The sequence below is a fragment of the Mus caroli genome, unplaced genomic scaffold, assembly GCF_978045245.1.
Source record: "Mus caroli unplaced genomic scaffold, Mus_caroli_1 scaffold_2, whole genome shotgun sequence".
Lineage (NCBI taxonomy): Eukaryota > Metazoa > Chordata > Mammalia > Rodentia > Muridae > Mus > Mus caroli.
In genome coordinates, this window is record NW_028227257.1 from 22,323,250 (window position 1) to 22,336,408 (window position 13,159).

The 13,159-nt window shown below is 47.2% G+C and overlaps 1 protein-coding gene across 5 annotated transcripts in view; it reads left to right on the forward strand.

Moving 5' to 3' along the window:
• Mroh8 (maestro heat like repeat family member 8) overlaps nt 1-13,159 on the forward strand; it is a 73,826-nt gene that overhangs the window by 22,269 nt on the left and 38,398 nt on the right. For all 5 annotated transcript variants that reach the window (XM_021156950.2, XM_021156951.2, XM_021156952.2 and 2 more), the window contains 4 exons: nt 1,420-1,499; nt 3,046-3,190; nt 4,633-4,728; nt 6,721-6,825. In XM_021156950.2, the coding sequence (XP_021012609.1) occupies nt 1,420-1,499; nt 3,046-3,190; nt 4,633-4,728; nt 6,721-6,825 (426 nt within the window). The remainder of the gene's footprint in view (nt 1-1,419; nt 1,500-3,045; nt 3,191-4,632; nt 4,729-6,720; nt 6,826-13,159) is intronic.

Genomic DNA, 13,159 nt, shown 5'->3' on the forward strand with positions numbered 1-13,159 from the left:
AGATTCCTGAGGGAATTAGTTGGCCTGGGTGTCTCTCCTGAATAGTTGAACTGTGACCATTGGGACACAGTGATACAGCAGAGATGTGACTGTGAAGTGTTCGTTTCTATGGGCCAGGGCAGTTCCTAGGAAATGGTGGATAACCAATGAGGTGTCACCACATTGACAGTCACTCACATGAGCATGATCCAGAACCAGTCTAGACCCAGTGCTCATCAGCAAAGCTACACATGGGTCTGTCTCAGCTGGCATCACTTTGCCAATTGGCCTGAGTCCAAGGAAGCAGCAAGAAGCCGCAGCACAGCACCAGAAGTTTTTTGGTGCCTTTCTTTCTATGAATTCCCAACATATACAGCTCAACTACGCGATGTGAGACCAATACATGCATGTCGCTAGTGAAGAATCCTTCATCACATGTCCTTTCACACGCTTGCTTTAGCAAAACATCCTTTCACCTGTGTCTGCTTTAGCAAAATGTTCCTTCGTGAACATAGCCTTTTACCTGTGTCTGCTTCAGGAAAACACAGCTTTCCGTGCTTGCCCCAGCAAAACACCACCCAACTCAACTGACTTTCCAAAGAACCCTTAAGTTTCCACTTCAATGTCAAGTTGACAGAACCAACCATCACAGCCATGACCCCGGAGACCTGCTTCAGTAGGGAGAAGAGCTAGAATACCTAAACTGGAAATAAACCCTGATAATGAACAGCTGACACAATTATTAAGGGCTACCAGGAGTTATAAATTAGCTCACTTAATGCAACAACCTATTAGTATTGTTGTACCATTTTACAGGTGAAGAAACTGAGGCACAGTGTACTGGCTGGTTTTGTGTGTCAACTTGACACAGGCTGGAGTTATCACAGAGAAAGGAGCTTCAGTTGAGGAAATGTCTCCAAGAGATCCAGCTGTGGGGCATTTTCTCAATTAGTGATCAAGGGGGCGGGGGGAGGGCCCATTGTGGGTGTTGCCATTCCTGGTCTGGTAGTCTTGGGTTCTATAAGAGAGCAGGCTGAGCAATCCAGCAGAAGCCAGCCAGTAAAGAACATCCCTCCATGGCCTCTGCATCAGCTCCTGCTTCCTGACCTGCTTGAGTTCCAGTCCTGACTTCCTTTAATGGTGAACAGCAGTTTGGAGGTATAAGCTGAATAAACCCTTTCCTCCCCAACTTACTTCTTGGTCATGATGTTTGTGCAGGAATAGAAACCCTGACTAAGACATACAGGGATACTCACTAGGTTGAGCCAGCACAAACAGCTAGTAAGAGGACAAGGGACAGCTTGGCACACAGTTCTGTCATTCTATGGAGCTGAGAGTAGGGCCTCCTGGTTACTTCTATAGGCCATTCACATTTCCGATGACTGCCCCAGTGAGTTGGTACATTTTCAGATAGCTGAACTTCTTTTCCTCTCGCTGCAGGTGCTGGTACAGGAGGAGCCTCTGCACTCTCTAACCAGCATAGTGCGCCAGGAGATCTTTGTCACCATCACTGACCTCAGGTGACACCCCCAAGCACCTCCCACATGCACCCTGATTTCCCATTCAAGGTCATAGACTGCTAGAGCTGATTAAAATGGTTGAGAAGAAGGCTCGGTGTGTAAGGGCACATGCTACTAAAGATGGTGACCTGAATCTGATGCTTGGGACCCACATAGAAGAAGGAGAGAGTCAGCTCCCACAAGTTACCTCTGCCTTTCACACATGCACGGTGACAAGGTCTGCTTCAACGCTGTCACTGACTGCTCCAAGTGCAAATCTTAAAATCCCCTACATGTTAACTTTGGAAAACTATGTGGGCATCACATCCTTTTGTGAGAACTTTAATATCGTGCATGATACCTAGTCTTGGTTGTCGGCTTGAGACAACTGGGAAGCAGGAGCCGCAGCTGAGGAATTGCCTCCTTCAGACTGGCCTAGGGCTCTCCCTCCCTGTCTCTGAGGCCTTTGCTTTGTTTTTTGTTTGTTTGTTTGTTTTTAATTTTTTAATGGATATTTTCTTTATTCACATTTCACATGTTATCCCCTTTCCCATTCCCCCTCCCCACTGCTTCTATGAGGGTGTTCCCCCACCCACCCATTCTCGCCTCCCCACCCTCGAATTCCCCTACACTGGGGCATTGAGCCTTCACAGGACCAAGGGCCTCTCCTCCCCTTGATGCCTGACAAGGCCATCCTCTGCTACATATGCAGCTGGAGCCATGTGTATTTTTGGTTGGTGGTTTAGTCCCTTTGAGCTCTGGGGGATCTGGTTGGTTAATATTGTTGTTCTTCCTACGGGGTTGCAAACCCCTACTCCTTCAGTCCTTTCTCTAACTTCTCCATTGGTGACCCCATTGGGGACCCCAGGCTCGGTCCAATGGTTGACTGCGAGCATCGATATGAAGCCTTTTTTTAATCAATAATTGATTCAGGAGGGCCCAGTCTACTGTAAGAAGTGCCATCGCTGGGCCAGTGAGAAAAGTTGCCAACTGTGAGGCAGGGTGGAAGCCAGTATACAGTGCTCCTCCTCATGTCTGCCTCAGCTCTTGACTCCAGGTTCCTGTCCTGGCTTCCCCTGAGGAAGATGAAATAAACCCTTTCCTCCCCAAGCTGCTATTGGTCAGTGTTTTATCAGAGCGATGGAAAGCAGTCTAGAGCATCGTGAATGCTACCATCCAATCAAGACCTTGACAGAATCTCTTTGGAGTTCAGTCCTACCCAAAGTATATTCAGTGGACAGTGACCTTCATACCTGCATCAAGATAAAGCACTGTAAAGTCTGAAGAGCTTACAGGGGATGTCTGAGGTTTTTCCCTCTTGGAAGTGTGTTCCTCTACATTAAGAGTGCTGCAGGCTTGCAGGGCTGAGCTGGAGAGGAGGCTGGAAGGCTCCGGGTGAGGGTGGGGTGGACACTCTTCCTCTAGCCTCTTGTGAGATTCCCTGGGGAACAGCTCCTCCAGGCATCTGTTTTATGAGTGCTACATCAGCCAGTGTGCCCTTCCTGTTTTCATTACGAGCCGAGGTATCAACCTAACATCAGATTCTTCCCAAACGGTCTTTCCCCAGTTACCAAAATGTGTATCTGTTGTTTGGCTCTGAAGACCGAGAGGACTTGCTTGGGCTTATCACCAAAAGTATAATCTCTCTGCCCGCCACAAGCACCCCTATCCAGCTGCTGAAGATAGTGTCCAACCAGGCCATCGAGCAAGAGGTAACTTGCCTTGTACCTTAGCTGCCCTGCCTTCCCCGGGTCAGCGCCTCTTCACCTTTGGATGGTTGGAAACCAACCAAACCCCAGCAGTGTCAAGTCTGGTGAAGAAAAGCAAACGTCAGCTTTCTCTCCTGTCTCATTCGTCTGTGTGTTCCTTCACTCGCCCTTCTTTCCTCCTTTCTTCACTTTGGATTTAAAATAACCTTGGAGCTGGGCATGGTGACTCTTGGGAGAAAAATACAGACAGATTTCTGAGTTCAAGGCCGGCCTTGCTGCTCTATACAGCAAGTTTTTGGGGAGCCAGACAGCACGGTGAGGCCCTTTCTCAAATAAAACAGTAACAGAAAATAATAAAATCTTTATGTTGGCCACTCATGTGCTCTGCAGACCCTCATCGCCCTTTCTTTCTTTCTTTCTTTCTTTCTTTCTTTCTTTCTTTCTTTCTTTCTTTCTTTCTTTCTTTCTTTCTTTCTTTCTTTCTTTTTCCAAGACAGGGTTTCTCTGTGTAGCCCTGGCTGTCCTGGAACTCACTTTGTAGACCAGGCTGACCTCGAACTCAGAAATCTGCCTGCCTCTGCCTCCCGAGTGCTGGGATCAAAGGCGTGTGCCACCACTGCCTGGCCTCCCTTCAACTCTCTGTATAGCCTGGCATGCCACCATCACCACACCCAAGTTTTATTTTTTTAACTTAAATTTTAACTTTTTACTGTTAAAATAGTTGTGCATGGACATTCCCACACACACCTCACTCCTCCTTTCCCTCCTCTCCCACACTCCTACCTCTTTCCAATTTACTGGCATTTCCTGAAGGGTCAGCCATCTTGTGCTAAATGTGACAGAAAGTGAGCAGTGTGCAGTCTCCCTCTTACAGCCTACCCTTTAACGTAGAGGGACAAGGTGCTACTAAAAAGGATGCATAAAAGACAAAACAAAAGAATGTCTGCTGGTGGAAAGTAGACACACGGTCTAATAGAAAACTCAGAGAAGGAGGTGAGAAGGAAGTGCTGGGGTTGGAGCGCAGGGTCCTTTATGGAAGCAACTGAAGAAAGCCTTCTTGGTGCAAGGAAAGAGAAGGAGGGGAGTGTCCAGGCCGAGCAGAGAGTGATTCCATGTTTGGCTGCTGAGCAGGCTGGTAAGGGAGTTATGGAAGGCAGCTGTTTCAATTTAACTCCCTGTTTCAGGACATGAAAGTCACAAGTCAGCTTTGGGGGAATTTTGATGATGTCAACACGGTTTCCCGTTAGCCCTGATCCCAGGAACTTCAAGATGCTCATTTAAAATGTTTTATTTTTGATTACCTCCTGCCACAAACTGCCCATAGGTGCCTTTGCTCTGGGCCAGGCCTTTGCGTGTAATCTCAAGGTGATGAGCAGGGGGCTCTGTGGATATGTTGTGGGAACTTTGGGTAGGAGGGAGACTTGGCTGACTCTGCACCTTTTTAGTGTCTCTACAGGGAGACGTTTGAGGCCTTTTCTGTGATGCTGCAGAGTCTGGTAATAAAAGATCCACATCTGGAATTTTTTGACAGCATTTTTAAGGTAAATGAAAGGAAATTACTAAGAATTAAGTTATTTAAGGCAACATTGTAGCTTAAACTACTATCCATTTTTAAACTTTTGTTTGTGTGTGTGAGTGTGTGTGTGTGTGTGTGTATGTGCACCATGACACACATGTGGAGGTCAGAGGACAACTTGCAGGTGTTCATTCTTCCTTCTACCAGGCAGGTTCCAAAGCTTGAGGTGCTGGGGTCAGGCTTAGCGGCACTCGCCCTTTCTCCCTGAGCCATCTCACCGCACCTACACAGAGGCTTGGGTCTGAATTCTGACTGCCCTCCATGGGTCACAAGTCCTTCAGCCACAGAGTCTGGCTTCCTCACTGTCAGAAAAGACAGCAACTACTAATAAATGGCCTCTAGGAAGTGGCTCAAACCGCTATCACGATTCTCTGTACTGTTCCTTCATAGCGCAGAAGAGTCAATCTCTTACGTTAGCAGATAGGCGGCAGATAGGCCGACTCAAGTACGGAGAGTGACCATACTTTCCTCCAGCTCACACAGCACACGCCCTACCCGTCGCTAAGGGCCGGTCACGCACACTCACAATCATTCAAGTGTTTTGCTCTTGTTGCTTTTTAAAACACAGCCCACCCCAGATGCAAGGACCCTTAGCTGTTGGTACCCTGTGCGCCGGAGCACAGACAGCACTCCTCGCCACGCCACACCTGACACTGACCGTTTCTTACGCCTCTCTGTCTGCACATCAACAGTCAGGCGGGGCTCCTGCTTTGTCCAGCTGTACTTGGCACGTTCCTGTCCTGGCAGCTAATTTTTTTTTTTTTCGAGACAGGGTTTCTCTGTGTAGCCCTGGCTGTCCTGGCACTCACTTTGTAGACCAGGCTGGCCTCGAACTCAGAAATCCGCCTGCCTCTGCCTCCCGAGTGCTGGGATTAAAGGCGTGTGCCACCACGCCCAGCCTGGCAGCTAATTTAACCATCTCTCCTGTTGAAAAGTTGCTCCTTTTTGTTGTAGTAGATCTCTAACCCCAACAAGTTCATGTAAAAACACACAACTCAGTTACAACATATATCAGCTGCACGCCTAGATTGGGCAGATTGACCACTGCACTACTCCATTCCCCAGCTAGGAGATCCCTTGCTGCTTGCTGCTTCTCTGGGCTGTGTGGTTCTGCTCCATCTTCCTTCCACCTCCTCTTCCTCTGTCTGTTTCCTCCCTTGTTCCCTACTCTTCCTGAACTCTCTAAAACCTCCAGCCCCGCCTTTCCCTTCTACTGCCCAATCACAGGCTGCAGCCTTGATTTGAGCAGTTAAAATGGAGAGAAGGTTTACAGGAAGTCACCTGAGTTCCTGATCTGATCCTGATCAGGGCAGCCCCTCTTGAGGAACAGAATGAATATCAGAATACAAACAACCCCGGGGTAACCCACAACACGTTTTGAGCTCCAGCTTTTGGGCCTCATCTTCTTTCTGCATCCTTCCCTGTCTGCATCCTTCCCTTTCTGCATCCTTCCCTGTCTGCTCATGTAGATGTACTTTTTCCATCTTTAGTTTTTTTTTAAATAGCATACCATCATATAGACTAAACAACTTGAAGAATAAAGTGATATAATGAAGAGAGATGGAGCTAGAAACCAAGCTTTGGAAGGAGCCAGGACTCTGCCTTGCTTCTCAATCCAACACTTCAAATATAAACCACTTCATCATTAGGTGTGGTTGATAGACAGCGAAGTAATGCAGAGTTTCCCACTTCATATTTTTGGGGGTTGATTTGGGTTTTTGAGGTTTTTTGAATCAGGGTTTCTCTGTGTAGCCCTGGCTGTCTTAGACAGGCTCACTCTGTGGACCAGGCTGGCTTCGAACTCAGAAATCCTCCTGCCTCTGCCATCCAATTGCTGGGTGGGACTAAAGGCATGTGCCACCACTGCTCAGCTTAATTCACATTTTCTTTTTAACACAGTACAAGTGTTACTTCAGACCTTCCTGACAGACTATCTAACCTTCCTCATCTTTTATAGCACATAGACCCCTGGTTACAGTCCGACAGAGACCATGAGCGGGAACGGGCTACCACTGTCATGGCCCAAGTCCTCAAATGCTTATCCAGTTATCTCAGCCTGAAGGTGAGTAGCCTTGGTTGAGGAAGACTCATCCAAGCATCCTCTGTAGTTCTCTTTCTGTAACTCTGCAGGGACCGTGCACTCCACTGGGAGTGGCTCCCCTCACCCCCTTAGCCTGACACTATCCTGAAATGTGTTCAGTTTGAAGCCATATACTAGCTTGGCGTGGTGGCGCACACCTTTAATCCCAGCACTTGGGAGGCAGAGGCAGGCGAATTTCTGAGTTCGAGGCCAGCCTGGTCTACAGAGTGAGTTCCAGGTCAGCCTTGACTACACAGAGAAACCCTGTCTCAAAAAGAAAAAAAAAAAAAATGAAGCCACATACTGTCTGTTAGTCTGTGTATCCCTGTTATTTAGCATGATAGCTAAAACACACAATGCAGTAAAGGTTTTTGAATAAGTAAAAGTATAACCTGAAAATGTCTGAGGGATGTTACAGGACATTTAATCACACTGAACCTTGAGATTGTATTGTTTACTGGAGAAACCTGTTACTAGTTGTAGTGTGGCTCCGCCTTAAGCATACACCTTTAGTTCCTCTGGCTGGAATACAGACATGCCCTTAGTACACACCTTTACTCCCAAACGACTATGGCAAAGTTAGTTTGTAAAAGGAAGCACCCATGTTTGAAAGTGATGTCTAAATGAGTGGCAGACAAAGTGATGACTCAGAGAAAGATTTGACAGAATAGGATCTGCCCACTCTCACAAGAGAGGAAAAGGAAGCTACTTGTGAGGCAGTGCAGAGAGAGAGGGAGGGAGAGGAGGCAGTTTGTACAACTGGGAGAGTTGTACAAAGACAGGCTGCAGAGAAAGAACAAGCTAGACACAGAGTAGACAGAAGGGGTCAGAGAATGGGAAGGAGCCAGGAGATTAGAACAAAATGCCAAAGTTAGTTTGAGGTCAAGCAACACAATTCAGGAGACACTGAGAGAAGTCAGATGGAATCAGTCAACCTGGAGAGGCATTTGAGCCAGAATAGCTGAGTTGAACCAGGCAGTCAGAGCTCGGAAAAAACAAAAGGTGAGCTTATTCAGCTGCAAGTCTTACAGGCTGAAAACATTCTAGGCCTAACTAGATAAGATTATATAGAAGCTATAAGCTTCCAGGACTATGCCTATGATAGCAGACTGAGGCAGTAGGCCTTGGAGATGACAATTGGTTCAGTTGAATAAAAGATAATTTTACAGAGGGACCCACAGTGGCCTGAAATCTGTGTAGTTTGTGTTTGAAGAAATGAAGTCCAGCTAGGTGTGGTGGAGCATGCAGTTAGTTCTAACACTTGGGAAGCAGAGGCAGATGGATCTCTGGGAGTTTCAGGCCAGCCTAGTCTATATCAGGTTCCAGTACAACCATGGATACAGAAAGAGAGAGAGAGAGAGAAAGAGAGAGAGAGAGAGAGAGAGAGAGAGAGAGAGAGAGAGAGAGAGAGAGAGAGAAGTGAAGTCCAGCAGGTCAGGTCAGGCTAATCAATGCAGTATCTCCCTGGCTTTCTGAGAGAATGGGACTGTTGTTGCCTGTGTTGAAACGGGGGAGGGAATCTAAAAGACAGAGGGAACAGATAGACACCTGACCTTGTGTTTCAGAGACAAAGTAAGGAACGGGGAGGTTTTATCAGAGAGTAGAAGTACACACTCAAGGGGGTTATGGAGGATCCCCAGAAGAAGTCATGCCCACTGGGATTTGGGGACCTGTTGTTCATGGGTAAATACTGAGAAGATTTTTCATGGTCTAGGTCAGAGAGGAATTTTTTTATATATATAGTGTAGAATAGAGTGTATTTAGGGCATGGGGAAGGGAGTTAAGAGAGTAGCAGAGGGCTGGAGAGATGGCTCAGTGGTTAAGAACACCCGACTGCTTTTCTAAAGGTCCTGAGTTCAAATCCCAGCAACCACATGGTGGCTCACAACCATCTGTAATGAGATCTGATGCCCTCTTCTGGAGTGTCTGAAGACAGCTACAGTGTACTTACATATAATAATAAATAAATCTTTAAAGAGAGAGAGAGAGAGAGTAGCAGAGGCAGAGAGAAAGAGAGTAGAGACATAGAGGCTGGCTATGATGTGGGGGGGGGGGAAGGGAATGGGAAGAAGGGGGACAAGCAGGAAGCAAGAGTAAGGGAGACAAAGAAAATAAGAGCCAGAGAGGAATTCTTAAAACTGTGTCTGCTTCACTTTTTCTTACTTATATGGAGTTTCCAGATGTGTCTCAGAAAGGCTCAAACCACAATGCTAATAATATGGAAGCCATTATAATGAAGCAAAAGACCATCAGTCTTGCCCAGCCATGTTGGCCCCAGCTGGCAGTTGATGGTCTTGGCTTGACTGTTGGAGCAGCCAAGTGACATCCTGCTGGAGTACTTACTACTCTGCATGTGCCTCAGACTCTAGCCGCTGCCATGGCTACCACCGACATGGTGTGGTCAAAGGGAAGGGCTTTACAGTAGATAGAACAGCCAGAGGCATCGGCAAGAGTCTGGAGGAGAGAAAGAAGTAGACCAGTATGGCCAACAGACTGGTCCTGTCGAGAGCTATCTGCAAGAGAGGAGAGGAGAGCAGGGGATAGAGAATAGAGAAACCACAGTGAGAGAATCAGGAGAGGAGCCCAGAGAACTCACAGTGGAGTTGCTGGGTTATAAGGAGGAGTAGCTGCAGGGAGAGGAGCCTGAGACCTGCAGGGGTTTATGGGAAGGTGCAGCTGTGAATGTCACCCAGTGGGTCACATACCACACCTACCCAAGAGCCTTCTGAATTTTCAAATGAAAGATACACATATGCCAGCTAATTTTGATATGCCTTGACTAGTTCAATGGTTGGGCACTTCTAAACCTCCCCAGGGCTAGTAAACACGCCTCTCTGGTATTCCTGAATTAAGATCTTTTTAAAACGTTTATTTCATCTTTGATACCCCAGACCCAATGGGGAAGTGGCCCCTAGGGCCTTACAGGCTGGTGGGAATTTAAGTTTCATCTTCTTGCTTCCCTATCATGGCAATTCTCTTTTCTTCCTCTCCCTCTTGGTCCCTTGTCTGAGAAATCTAAAAGTCCTGCCCCATCTCCCTGCCCAGCCACTGGCTGTACAGCAATCCTTTATTATCATTCAAAGCCAGCTGGAGGCAGGGACCCTCAGGTCTGGAAGCACGGCTTTGGGAGCTGAGCTAAGACAAAGCCTTAGAACCAATTCCCAACAGTAGGGGAGGAAGTGAGAAGGGCCATGTCTTAGTTGGGGTTTCTATTGCTGTGGTGAAACACTATGCCGAAAAGCAAGTTGGGGAGGAATGAGTTTATTTGGTTTATACCTCTAATTGTAGCTCATCATTAAGGGATGTCAGGACAGGAAACCAAGCAACAGGAACCTGGATTCAGGAGCTGATGCAGAGGCCATGGAGGGGTGTTTCTTACTGGCTTGCTCCCCATGGCTTGCTCAGCCTGCTTTCTTATAGATTCCAGGACCACCAGCCCAGATGTGGCCCCACCCACAATGGTCTGGGCCTTCTCTCATCCATCAGTAATTAAGAAAATGCCCTACAGCTAGATCTTATAGAGGAATTTTATCAATTGATGTTTTCTCCTTTCACATGATTCCAGCTTATGTTAAGTTGATATAAAACTAGCCAGCACAAGCTAGCTGTGGTGGTGCACTCTTTTAAAGGCAGCAATAGGTAGGCAGGGTAGGGGGTGGGGGGGAAGAGAGGGAGAAAGGGGTCAAGAGAGAGAAGGGGCAGAGAGAGAAAGAGAGAGAGAGAGAGAGAGAGAGGGAGAGAGAGCTGATCTTTGTGAGTTCAAGACCAGCCTGATCTCCACAGTGAGTTCCAGGACACCCAGGGCTATGTAAAGAGACCCTATCTCAAAACAAAAACAAACAAAAAAACCCCAAACAAACACACAAAAAATTAAAAAAAAAACAAAACAAAACAAACAAACTAGCCAACACAGGGTAGGACTTTGAAGTGTGTCAAACAGTTCTAGTGATACTGAAGGAGCCTCCAGGCCTGCATGAACTTTGCTTTAGTGTGAGGCTCCACAAGTATCCAAGCCTCTTCTGCCTGAGGTGAGGGAAATGACTCCTTTCTACTTTGGTAAAAGGTGTCAAGTTCCAAAGAAATCTGAGACAAGTGGTGTCTATTAGCATACCAAAGTGTCTGCTTGGCTCCCTCAGGCCCTGGGGCTCTCACCCTGTCCTCTACCCTAAACCTCTCCAGCCCAGGGCCCTCACTTCCCTAACCCCAGCTTCTTGGCCAAAATCTTGGTTCTCTCTGGTCCTCTCTTGGTCCCTTTGCCCCTCACTCCTCTTCCTGTCTCACCCCCTTCCTCCCCTTATGGACAGGTTCAGTCTGGACTCTTCCAGAGCCTTTGGTTGTTCTCTCCCTCTTATCTACAATAAAATCCTCCCTCAGCTGTACCTTAGAGATGTCATGTCCTCACTTCCTTCAGAGGGGAACTGGCTTTGCAAGTTCCTGAGGAATGCTGGCTTTTTACTAACCACCTGAGAGCCTATGGTCCAGATCAAGCCTATTTCTGGATATTTGGACTGCCATTTAGAGACTGGGGAATTGGCGCTTTCTTAGGAACTGACACTACTGTATTTTATAAAAAGAAACCAAGATGTTTGATAGAGCCAGGTATGGTAAGATGGGAGGGGTGCCCACGCAGAGCCATCCCTTTCCCCTGAGGTACCAGCCATTCGACAGGTATAGTATAGAGTTTATTTAGGGCATGGGAAGGGGAGTTTAGAATGGAGTAGAGACAGAGAAAGACGAGGTTGGGGGGGGGGGAGGAGGAGAAAGAAAAGAAGAGGGAGAAGAGGAGAGGGGGAAGAGAGGGAGAAAGGGGTCAGAGAGAGAAGGGGCAGAGAGAGAAAGAGAGAGAGAGAGAGAGAGGGAGAGAGAGAGAGAGAGGGAGAGAGAGAGAGAGAGAGAGAGAGAGAGAGAGAGAAGAAGAAGAAGAAGAAGAAGGAGGAGGAGGAGGAGGAGGAGGAAGAGGAGGAGAGAGAGAGAACAGTGCCTTTTATAGGAAGCCAGGCCTACCTGGCTATTGCCAGGTAACTCTTGGGCGGAGCGGAGAAGGAATGCTATTGGATAGAGTTTGCGTCCTTTTCTGTGAGCCTTTATTCTCACTAGGGATCCCACTCCCCCCACCCCCCCCAGTTTCTCTGTGTAGCCCTGGCTGTCCTGGAACTCCCTCTGTAGACCAGGCTGGCCCCGAACTCAGAAATCTACTTGCCTCTGCCTCCCAAGTGCTAGGATTAAAGGCGTGCGCCACCACTGTCCGGCGGGATCCCACTTTTTAATCTTCAGTTTCTCTGTTTCAGTATCCCACTTCTCAGTTGTCAATCCTCTGCAATAACTTCTTAAAAGAACAGCTCACTCATCCCACCCCACCCCCCTTCCACAAACTGTGACCACCTTTCTGTGTCTGTTGCCTCTTCCTTCTGCAAATTAGTGTCTCTTCTTCTGGACAGGTCTTGTAGCCGCTGGGGCTCCCCCACTCTCCATCATTTCTCTAAACTGTATATTACTTAAGCTTTTCTGGGCAGAGATAAAGAAGCAGACAGAGCAGAGTGAACCGTGCTAGCTTTATTACAGAGTGTGGGTGACCGCAAGCAGCCCTCTCACCAGTGTCTTGCCCCAGCGTGATGAGTCTCTCCTGCTACACGTCCACTCTCTAGACTCTGAAGCCAGCGACCTCTGGTCATCACCGACTGCCCGACGTCAGCATGGTGTTCCTCTAATTCTTCCACCTCTACTTGCTGTGGATTAAAGGGATGTTTCAAATGATCTCTCTCTCTCTCTCTCTCTCTCCCTCTCTCTCTCTGTCCCTGGGATCTTATTTGGAGAGGATTGCCAGCATAAGTGCTTAGCCTAGCTCCACTGCTCCTATGCATCTAGAAGTTCTATGCAGAAGCTCATGGTTCACGGTACTGTGTTTTTAATTTTTCTATTTTAACATTTAGAATCCATACTTAAAATCTTTTTTTTCATACTTAAAATCTTATTAATTTATTTTAAACTTCATTATTTAAAAAAAAATCACAAAAATCAATCAATCAAACAAACAAACCCACACACCTAAAATAACCAAATCCAAAGACTACACAATATAAAAATCCTGTGTTTTTCTGTGGAAGGTCTGTTATCAGAGTCTTAGAGCAAAAGATTCCACTGTATGGGCAGTGATAGCACATGCCTTTAGTTCCAGCACTCAGGAGGCAGAAGCCGGATCTTTGTGAGTTCAAGACCCGACTGGTCTACAGAATAAGTTCCAGGACAGCTAGGGCTTCACAAAGAAACCCTGTCTTAAAAAGATAAAAAATAAAAATAAAAAAAGGCTCTACTCCGA